At 35.0% G+C, this 11,467-nt stretch overlaps 1 protein-coding gene across 1 annotated transcript; it reads right to left on the bottom strand.

The window, feature by feature from the left end:
- Nucleotides 1–2,091: 2,091 nt before the first annotated feature.
- Nucleotides 2,092–9,576, bottom strand: LOC112020174 (aminoaldehyde dehydrogenase 2, peroxisomal). The gene is made up of 15 exons (XM_024052731.2): nt 9,284–9,576; nt 8,688–8,830; nt 7,600–7,680; nt 7,375–7,523; nt 5,915–6,007; nt 5,708–5,831; nt 5,510–5,575; nt 5,344–5,410; nt 4,838–4,914; nt 4,351–4,464; nt 3,472–3,549; nt 3,235–3,386; nt 2,975–3,035; nt 2,740–2,846; nt 2,092–2,337 (listed from the first exon to the last, which is right to left on the bottom strand). Exons 1-15 carry the CDS (start codon nt 9,390–9,392, stop codon nt 2,247–2,249), a joined length of 1,512 nt encoding a protein of 503 aa, XP_023908499.1. The 5' UTR covers nt 9,393–9,576; the 3' UTR covers nt 2,092–2,246.
- Between the last annotated feature and the right edge of the window lie 1,891 nt (nt 9,577–11,467).

Consider the following 11,467-nt stretch of genomic DNA (forward strand, 5'->3'; position numbering starts at 1 on the left):
TAGATGACAATGATTAAAAAATAACTGTTTAATTAATATGTTTAATTTAAAAAGTGTGTTTACTTTATGCCAAAAAAAAAAAATGTTTACTTTTATAGTTTTATTGTGTAAGCAATTATGTAGTGAAAAATGCTTACTGGTGGAATAAATTGAAGGAAGATACTTCATAATAAAGTATCTATTTTTCAAAACCTTTCCTATCCTATCCATGGAGTTTTCAATTGTGCAACAATATATAATTTAGATAATCAGAAAATATCACACCACTCATAGTTTTTGGTGCATATATTGACTTCATTGATTAATAGAGTATTTTTCAGTCCCTATCAATAATTTATGAATAATTGGTTACATTCATTTGCTTGACATATATGGCTATATATATAAACAGCACAGAATGTTAGATATAAATTCATGTTATTTTCATTATCATTGTATGTGTATTAATGAAGATATATTAAGGAAGAAGAATGTAGTTGGAAATCAATGTCAAATAATTCAATGTTCACATGGCATAGAGGTGCTTAACAAGTTAAAAAAGAGTTTGGCCATCAAGAATTCAAGCCAAGCCACTCGTATGACAGTGTTCATAAAAATTAAGGGTATGCCAGTTGTTTGAGCACCTCTATGCTTATTTTTGTTTGTAATACACTTTTCCTTAGAATTCTGTAGGAGTTCATCCAAAAATTACAGAGCAATTTTTCAACTTGCTTCAAATCTAAGAAGTCAAAAAAAGGAAAGGTGGTTCAGGTTCAAAATTCGGGAAAGATTGAGATTGTTCCCTCACCATATGATGTTATTCCCCTACCTTGTCAGTCAATTACTTTTGGAACAAGCCATGGCTGCTTTTAGCCAAGATAATAGCTAATTCATCTTATTTCAGATACAACTCATCAACACTAATTCAAAAAGTTAAAAGGTGAAAAATGTTTACGAGAAATCTCACAACATTCTTGGTTCAAGATGACATTTTTACACAATGTTATAATTAGGCTAAAATCCAAATTACACTCGTTAGGTCATTTAGATTGTAATTTTCTCATTTCTACCATGCTAGTCATTTTGTTCATTATCATCTATAAAACTACAACAATCACAATGCTGGATTTGATGAAGTTTCATAGATGATTTTAGAGAAATAACATTTTTTTTTCCTGGAATGTTCCTCAAACACGTTACATAACTCAAAAAATTATTCACCTGTAATTTTAGTCACATGACTTACTTAATAGTCATATGAAATGATTAAATGATATAATGAATCATTTAAGTAACTCAAAAGATTATTCACTTGTAATTTTAGTCACATGACTAACTTAATAATCATATGAAATGATTAAATGATTTAATGCATCATGTGATTGATGCACATGATTGGTTTTTTGAACTTTCACATAATGGATTCATTCAACTCAGTTTGGAAGAAAACTTTTATCTATATACAAAATGCCCAATTATTTGACAAAAATGTGAAAAATTTTCGTGGATTAAAATGCCAAAGTTATACTATAAGGACAAAAATGACGTTACACCCAAACTGAAAAGGGTGTAACTTGAATTTTTGTCCTAATATATGATTTCTTTGCCATATTCTCCAGATGCAAGTGGGTTTAGACAGAGATAGAGTAAGCTTTTCTGAGAGATCTTGGTGGGGTTTTCGGTCACATGACGCCAGTTGGTGCTAGTGCACCCCAACTGAATATAGTATTATTCTATCAAATGTGCCATGTGAGTCCTCTACAAAAGTTATCGTCATCATTCAGCCTCTCTAGAGCCCTCTGTATAATCACGTTGGCAAATTGGAATCCATTTCAGGCTCAATTGTCAATTCCATGTCCACCAATTCCAGTTGTAGGATTTATTATTTTGTGTAAACATAGCATGCAACATCCTCTCGAACAAGAGATAGTGTAAAATTTACCATCATATTACTCTCATGTAAGAGGGCGTTGCATGCAACATGTTACGGTTGAAATTACATGTTAACATGCATATATACTAGAGCCTAATATGCAAGATTGCTGATTCATGCTCGCTGCAATGTGTCAACTTCAAATTGGTTACAACTCTATCAGCCCAAAACAATTCTCATTCAGACCAAACTAAATAGTTTACTGCTCGTGATATTTTATAATATTTGTTCAGAGTCATTTGCATATCAAATTCAATACATGATACCCCTCTCATCTTTTTTCCTTGTAATTTAGTACATCAGTTATTTTCCATTTTGATTTTCAGGGACACTCTCACAGCTTTGAAGGAGACTGGTACCACCCCCATGGCTCATCAGAAATGTACTGAGTAACCTGCTTCACGGTCAGGTAGTTTTCAATTCCCCTGTGCAAAGGAAAATAAAGTGTCATCATGAGGTGTCCATTGATTAATTAGGATTAAGCAATGCTTAACAAACTGGTTCTAAGATGTTTCATACATCAAATTCAAGAAGCATGTGACTGGAGAGTTTTCCTTTCTGATTTCAATTTTAGTTCTTCTAGGACCACATACTTTGTTATAATTTGATGATATGGTCGACTGTGATTGGTGAACCATTACTTTTACATGAACCCACCACTCACAATCAACAACATCAAAGTTGTGTTAAAAGTTGTGTCCATGGCCTCTCTCTTTCTATTTACATAATTCCTAGCAATTTCTCCATTTTTCTTATCAGGCTTTTGGGTTAAGGACATCTTATTGAACAATATTTTGCATTTCTAACTTGACAAGTCAAGGCCATACCATTCCCCTAATTCACGTCCAAAACCACTACGTTTGTTGCCTCCCCACGGAGCTTGAGTGAAGCAAGGCTGTGAGCAGTTGATCCAAACTATTCCTGCCTGAAAAGCCTGCAGAACAGCATCAAAGAAATAATAATCACTCACAAAATTAAATAATCTCAATGAACTGATGGCTTCCATGAGTATTTGGGGTTTAAATGGTTTCTTAGTTCCTTCAAGCACAAATCAAGTCTCACCTTGCTTACGCGATCACATCTTTCTAGATCATTTGATATTACAGCAGCACCTAAGCCATATCTGTGAAAGATCAAAATAAGATGTCAAAAGACTCCAAGCAAAAATATCCCAAATCAAAGCAAGCTGGCCAAAACTAGATAAAAAATAATACCCTCACCACCACCGCCCCAAAAAAAAAAGGATGCCCAAAGGAAAAGGCACCCAAGAAGAATTCCAGGTGATCTTTATAGTCATAAATGAAATATAATAATCAACTCACTGGGTGTCATTTGCTAATTCAATGGCTTCATCTTCGGTACTAAATGTTTTAGCACACAGAACAGGTCCAAAAACTTCTTCTCTCCATATTTGCATAGAGGTAGTTACATCAGATATGATTGTTGGTTGGATGAAGAACCCTTTCTTTAGATGCTGCCATTAATATGTAAATTAACTCAAACATCCTGACAAAATTGAAGTAGTGAAGATGATGATAAGTACAAGCAAAGAATTATACCTCAGGACGAGCCCCACCACATAAAATGCTTGCACCTTCACTCTTGGCTGTATCAACGAACTTCAGTACCTTCTCATACTGAAAAGGATAAGCTAAATATTAGACTCTACATCACACCTTAATACAGATAAAGAGTTGTATCAGTAGACTACATCTACAAGACATATTCTGATATACATCACCAGAATTGAATCCAAAACCATGCAACATTAGTAAGAAAGATTGTTCAAAAGTTTCAAAATTATCAAATAGAAGCCGTGATGCCATATACAGGTAAAAATGTCTCGCAATACTTCACACTTTAGAAAAAATATGGCAAAATAACAAAAGGCATACAAGGAGGAATTTTTTCCTCAAAATGTCCCACAAAAGATGTTTTCCTTGAATGTTGTTAGCAAAAAAAAAAAATATATATATATATATATTCCATAGAAAAGAATCCGTTACTGGAACTACACACCAAACTGGTTTACTGTTTTTTTTTTTTTTAATGAATAAAAGGTTTACTGATTCAATGCCAGCCAATTACAATCAGGAACTGCCTTTTTGCTTTTATTCAAGGGAGGGGGCACCTTTTCAGTCAAAAATCTTTCTAAGCATGTTTTCTGCTTAATTATAAGGTATAATCATATAGTGAACTAAACCTAAAAGTTGAAAATTAAATAAATACTGAACTGGAATGATAAACTGGCTTACTGTCACTGACTTAGACACCTGCCCTGTTTATGAAAGATAGAACCTTCATTAACAAAGCATTCAAAAGCCAAACCTTTCAGCAGAATGCATTCAGAGTCTAAATTTGTCAGCCACCTAACATATTACAACAACACCCCCCCCCCCTCCCCACCCAAATGCAGAAATTCAAAATGGCAACCTTACCTGGCCACCACTAACAACAGGACCAAGCCTGCAACCCTCTTCCAGGGGATCCGAAATCTTGATGTTTTTGGTCCATTTTACAAGCCTATCCAAAAATTCTGCAGCAATGCTTTCCTGAAAGATACCACATCATAACTTATGGGAGGGAAATATGACAGAAAGGCATTATAGAGTAAGCTTTAAAGAAGATGGTCTGAGGAGCATGCTTGGGGCAAGTGCCTTTCCCGCGAACACAAACTCTCACAACCACAGTGATAATTTAACATCCCAAAGCACAATCAAAATTAATAGGTGTCATATTCTATGGTTATTCAAACTCACAATAAATGTGTGCTAGATTCTGATACTGTACTCTTTTTCTTGCACCCCAGAGAAGAAATAGAAAAGAGGAGCTAGAGAGTGTGTGTGTGTGTGTGTGTGAAATAGAGACCTTGAATGGAAAGTCTAATATGTGTATAAACATGTAATAACTGTCGATCATGCTTACATGCACAATGAGGCGGGATGTTGCACTGCAAATCTGACCATTTGTCCAAAAGCAACCAAAGGCAGTCCATTCAGCAGCTGTTTGAATCACAGACAAGGATTAGATAACTAACAATATAACAAAACCATCGGTAGTATGTGTTTTTCTAATTCAACAGGGTTAAATTCCAAACCATCGGTAGTATGTCTTTTTTGATAAGTGTATTTTGCCTCCAAGGGGAGGGGGAAGGAGAGATTCAAATTAATGACCTCTGTTTCATGAGAGGTGGTCTCCAACGTAACAGGCTGAAAACTTCCCTGGGATGAAAACTTCCCTCTATATTCAATATACTTGTAATAAAGATGATTTAAATATATAGGGCATGTTTTCCATTTAGCTTATTTGGCTTATGTACAACTTTTTAAAGATCTTTGTTTTTTTTTAGTAAGGCTGTACTTTTACCTAACTTATTTTTAAGCCAAATAAACCAATAAAAATAAGCTATATCCAGCATTAGAGGTTCTAACCCTTATCAAGGTCAACATCCTCAAAAATTACAATCGGACTTTTCCCACCAAGCTCCAGCGTAACAGGCTGCCAAGAGAAAATGCATAAGATGACATATAAGAGATCGCATCAAGTGCATAAATGTCACAGAAATAAAAGACCAATACCTATAAAATTTATATTTACCTTGACCACTTGAGCTGCAGCTGCCATAATCTTACTCCCAGTAATGGTACTTCCAGTAAATGCAATCTGTTGACAAACTTATATTTTAGCCATCACAGCCAGGTAGCTGAAACAATATTTCACAGATACCAAATTTGTGGAATATGAAGATGATTCTACTTCATACAATTTCCAATGGAAAAAATAACTAAATGGAACCTTGTCAACATGGGGATGAGATGCCAGAGGAGCACCAGCCTCATGGCCTAGTCCAGTCAGAATGTTAAGGACACCAGGAGGTAGACCAACCTCTCTGCAAACTTGAGCCAGCTCCAAACAGGTCCTGAAATTCAAAAAATAATGACATATAACATGACAAACCAAAATCAAAACTGAACAAGTTCATATAAGTTAATGAGGACATACACAGACGCCAATTCAGACGGCTTCAGTATTGCAGCACACCCAGCAGCCAATGCAGGAGCCACTTTCCATGTAGCCATCAACATAGGGTAGTTCCTTTAACATAAAAGACAAGCAATTTTATATTAATTGAGAGGGCTAATCACCACAAAATCATCAGAACCACCACTCTATAAATACTGAGAGGACTAAGGATCACCAACCCAATCTTTAGAACAATTAGGATTCGCCATTCCACTTAGCTTGGAAAAGAAAAACTAGGGCAAAATTAGAGCACACACTAGCAGAGTACAGATGCAAGTAACTCAAGCGAGAAAAGCAAGGATGATTTGAAAAAGGAATACATTCCTGAGAAGTACAGGTAGCACTAATTAAGGACAATGTGAAAGATATCAGCTAAGCCTTTTTTTTTTTGGGGGGAGGGGGGGGGGGGGGGGGGGGGGGGGGGGGGGGGTGTTAATTAGACATCTTGGTGGGTCTTGAGCCCCAAGACCTTACCCCACCACCTTGCTCTTACAAGGAGCTAGAGCTCATTGTTGCTAAGATAGTGCATCTTCTACAATGAAAACCAATGATTGCATTAGTGGGCAAAGTGATTTAAGTTGACAACAGTGGTGCCCCATGGTGGGAAAGAATTGCATGAAAAATATAAATATTTCAGAAATACAAATATTTAACAAATTGAACAAATACAAATACAAATACTTCAGAAATACAAATAGTTAAGTTCACCACCAAAAATACAAATTGAACAAGTGTTCTGCAAAGCAGAGGCACTACTAGTATGTAGAGTTCCACAAATGAGCATCGGCAGAGATATACAAAACACCACATAGTTTATGATAGAAGTGAGTAAACCGCAGAATTTGAACCCATAGAGGAACTTATTAAAATGATTTGTCAATTACGTAATCTAAGGAGTTGAACTGCCAAAAGAATAACAGTCACATGCTAAGTCATAACACACGCACACAAAAGCTCGTTGCTTTTTTTCTTTCTTAAAAATGTGTGAAATCACTGATTGATTGTTAGTTGTATATGAAACTAGTGTACTAGCCTGTTAAGGCTAACAAACTGTGAAGCAATCAGGAAAAGACATATTATGAAGTTGCGTCACAAACTACACAAAAAGGTCACATTAAGAACACGATGGAGCTGACAGTTCATAATGCATTTTTTTACACTTTTAAAATCATGCAGGAATGTTGAATAAATTTTTGAAAAGCAAGAAACCAAACATGTGAATAAATTGTTGAAAAGAAAGAAACCAAACATGCAAATACCAACACAAGCCTGTTGTAAATTGATATTGAAGAGAAAAGGAGGAAAGAACAAATAACAGGGATAATTATTTAGTTTATAAATATCCTCATCCAATCACCAAGCAAGAAAATCTAAATTTTTAAACAGTAAGCAAATAAAAAAGAAAAGCATAAACAATCAACTATGGAAATGAGAAATACCATGGAGTAATCAACCCAACAACCCCAATTGGCTCCTTAAGAACATGACTCTTAAAAGTCTCCATAGGAAGAGAAACAGGAGCCTTTTGCTTTGCATCCAAACCTTCAGCAAGGTCTGCATAGTACTCAAAGCACCCAGCAACATCATCCTGGATCACATTAAAAAGCATGTAAGGCAATTTTCTAGATAGTGAACTATAAAACTCCAGAGTATCACAAGCATACAATGTCCCATGCTGCTTCATCCAATGGTTTTCCGCAATCAAGTGCTTCAAGTTTTGCAATTTCAGATTTTTTCTCTGTTATCTGCATGAAAACAAGGGCAGGAAGAGCTCAAGGCATGTAAACAGCACCAATCAACTTCAAAGTACAAATTATGAAATAAACATATCAATAGCACTCTACCCGCCGGGGGAGGGAGAGAACAAAAAAGCAGACAAAGAAGCCCATATATATATATATATATAACCAGAACAAAGTTGAGTAAAGTACAATTTAAAAAAAAAAAAAAAAAAACCAGCATTAAGTCTCATATGCAACTCCTTTTTTGCTTTTGGGAAAATTATATTTTAGACCCTATAATTTAGAGGGTAAAACATTTTTTTTTTTGATAAGTAATTTAGAGGCAGGGTATAACAAATTAAACCTTGAAGTTTCAAGAAGTAAGAAGTAATAATTTAAACTCAATAGTTTCAAAAGTAACAAATTAAACTATGAGGTTTCAAAAAGCAACAAACTAGGCCCCAAATTATTTAAGTGGTTTGTGTTTGGGATTTAACTTGATACTTTTTAAGACCTCAGGGTTTAATCTGTTACTTTTTAAATGAAGTTCTTCCTTTTTTCTTTTTTCTTTTTTTTTTTTTTGTTTCTTTTGATAATTTTCTGCGATACACAATATTTCAACATTATTTCCCCAAAAGCATAGCCTGACAGTGACATCCAGTCACCCCATTCTCTGTGATCTTCAAATAATTAGGTAATGACAGAGTTGAATAAAAAACCTCAGTATCATCTCCACAGACTATGAACCAGATAACTGGTCCACACATGTCTTGAATACAGATTTAGCTAGTGGTGTGCATATTAGACATGATACTGAAGAGATTAATGATCAATAAGCGCTACTAAAAAAAAAAAACTCAATAGAGATTCACATCGGCAACCAGGTTCCAATGCTTCTCAGTTCTCACAGAACTTCAAAATTAGACAATAAACAAACCAAGCAGAATGTTTTATTGTTCTTTAAATCCAATTTCACAAATTACTTTAAGCAATCCACAACAATAAGCATAATGATAGCAAAAATTCAATACCTTAGCTGCAATAGCACGCATATACTTAGCACGAACTGCCCCAGAAGCATTGGCCCAATCTCTGCCTTTGTTCCTTGCAAGGGCTTTCCTTGCAGCATCCACTGCAAGCTCCACATCCTCTGCAGTAGCAGCCGGTATATCCCCTAAAACCACATTCCCACAAAAACCCAATTTTTTCAGAGCTCAAAAACCCCAACATTTCAATTTTCAACGTTCACCATTTCTTTCTAATAGTCAGAAACCAGAATGAAAATGAAAATGAAGATATGCATGTATAAAGATTAAAGATAGCTTTTTTCTTTATCAGATTCGGGTGAGAATCAAAACCCAGAAATATTATTGCATAACATGCTCATCATCAGCAATTTTGTTCTGATAAAAACACACACATTCACCCAATTTTTCTTTCAAATAGTCAGAAACCAGAATGAAAATGAAGATATGCACGTATAAAGGTTAAAGATAGCTTTTTTCTCTATCAGATTCGGGTGAGAATCAAAACCCAGAAACAAAATTGCATAACACGCACATCATCATCAATTTTGATCTGAGAAAAACACACACAAACAGTAACAGATAGAACCAGAGAAAGAGACCGATGATTTGCTCGGTGGCGGGGTTGATAATGGGGATGCGTTTTTTCAGGACTGGTTCTCTCCATTCACCGTCTATGAATAGCTGCCGAGTTGGTATTGGGATCGCCATGGTTTTTTGGGTTTTGATTAGCTTTGAGAGTTTGACTGTTTTGAGTGTCAGACTGTCAGGAAGGCTTTCGAATTTGAGTAGGCTCCTTTTTTTTTAGTAGAAGGGGGAAGTAAAACTGTGAGGTGAGAACTGAGAAGCGTGTGATGTTATTTGATGATAAATAGTTCGTTTTTTTTTTTTAGTAGCTGAAGATAAATAGTTGGTTTTTATTGTTATTGTTTTAGGTACTTTTTATAACTACTGTCGGATTTTGATCATCCCTTCTTTCTTTTCGCCGACCAGAGTTAAGAACTGGGACTTTTTTATTGTCATTTTTTTGGTTAAGAAACAACTTTTGAATTTTGATTGTTTATCAGAACTCAGGATAAACATTGCAATAAATGAAATAATATATAGTTTATACAAAAATGGAAGGGTATATGACATACAATTAAGAAAAAAAAATTATTTTTTTACAAACATTTTTATAACAAATTATAAGTAATAAGTTGTTATTAGTTTTAATTTAATGTCATTATTTAAATTATTTTTTTACCCAATGTGTGGGTTTTTTTTTTAGCACACAAGTCCAAGTAAAAACAAGGATCTTGAGCCCAATACTTATTGTTTTAAGGGATTAAGCTTGATTCACTGTAGTTAAATTGGGCTGATTTTGAATCAGGTGGTGCACATAGCACAAATCTTACAACACATACATGCTAGCATACAAGAAATATATGCATTGAACAGTAAGAAACAACAAAGGAACGCAATGATAAAGAAAGAACGTAAAATAAAGTGTTAGGGATTCTTAAAACAATGTAAAATACTTCATTACTTTCTTAATTGTGTAATACATTATGCTCACTAGGATGTGTTACAAGATCCAAATAAGTTCAAAAATCACAGACTTAGATGGCTCTTTAGGCCTCTAAGACTTGCAAAATTTGAATCTCTTTGAATCCAAGTGTGTTCTCTAGTGGTTGTTTGAGGATATCAGATAGTATTTCCCTCTTTTTCTTCTTCTTCTTCTTCTTTTTTTTTTTTTTTTTTTTTTTTTTTTTTTTTTTTTTTTTTTTTTTTTATTTTTTTTTTTTTTTAATTCTGACAAAGTTTACTTAAGGATTTTACTCTAATTCACTGTTGCTGAATGCCTTTTCATTGTTGGCTACTTCCCCTTTTATAGTGTCATCTTAAGGTTTCTGGGGTACCACTGATTCCCTCCATTTACTTCTCTGAGTACCAGAACTAATGTTATGCCAGCATCATTGGTGGCTGGTCCTTTCCTCATTCCTCATTATTTTCTTCTCTTGAGGTTTCTTCTTCAAAAGCCTCTAGCTGACTTTCCCCTTTTTGGGGGTCCTAGAAGGCTGGCTTTTTGTTCTTTTCTTCTCCAAGGTTTCTAAATTCCACTTTTTCAAACTCACCAGTTGCTTTCTCTTTTGTCATTTTTCCTAGGTGAGCTGATTCTTTTCTGCTAGGCCGAAAGATCCTAAGCCTCCTTCATTCTTAGTTCTTCTTCCCAGGTTCCCCGAGGTACTAGGCTTTGGCTCATGAGTTGTTGGTTCCCAAGCCCTCTGACCCCTTTACTGCATCATTGGGTGGCTCATAGGGACATATCTATTCTTGTTCCTTGTGTTTCTTGGCACCCCCCTGAATTGTCTTAATCCAAACTTGACTTTGCTACATGTCTTGAGGATCCCAGGCTCCTTGGAATCCCCAGATATCCTGGCCCAATTCTTTCCCTGGGCTCCTTAGCGATTTTCTGACCTTGGTGGGCTGGGCTTCTTTCTTCCCTTTGTTTCATGAGACATTTACCCATTCATGGATTTGGGTTCCTCCTTATGACCCTTGATGGGCTTGGGCTTCTCCTCCCTTTCTTTTATTTTGAAGGCCCAAATATATATATATATATATATTTTTTTTTTTTTCTATAGTTCAATCCTTTGTGCTGTTTTGGGCCTTAATGTAATATTGTGATTTTTTAAACCTCAACACCCACCAATAACAGCCAGTAACAACTTACCATTTAAGATTTATTGTGAAAGTATAGTAAAAATATTGTGGACATAGTATTTCTCATACCTTTTTTTTTT

The sequence above is a fragment of the Quercus suber genome, unplaced genomic scaffold (assembly GCF_002906115.3).
Source record: "Quercus suber isolate HL8 unplaced genomic scaffold, Cork oak 2.0 scaffold_514, whole genome shotgun sequence".
Lineage (NCBI taxonomy): Eukaryota > Viridiplantae > Streptophyta > Magnoliopsida > Fagales > Fagaceae > Quercus > Quercus suber.

Coding starts and splice junctions, on each gene's coding strand:
- LOC112020174 (XM_024052731.2), bottom strand. CDS start 9,392: ATGGCGATCCCAATACCAACTCGGCAGCTATTCATAGACGGTGAATGG. Junction 7,524..7,599: donor ATGAAGCAGCATGGGACATT/GTATGCTTGTGA, acceptor AATGTGATCCAG/GATGATGTTGCTGGGTGCTT. Junction 3,387..3,471: donor GTGGTGGGGCTCGTCCTGAG/GTATAATTCTTT, acceptor TATTAATGGCAG/CATCTAAAGAAAGGGTTCTT.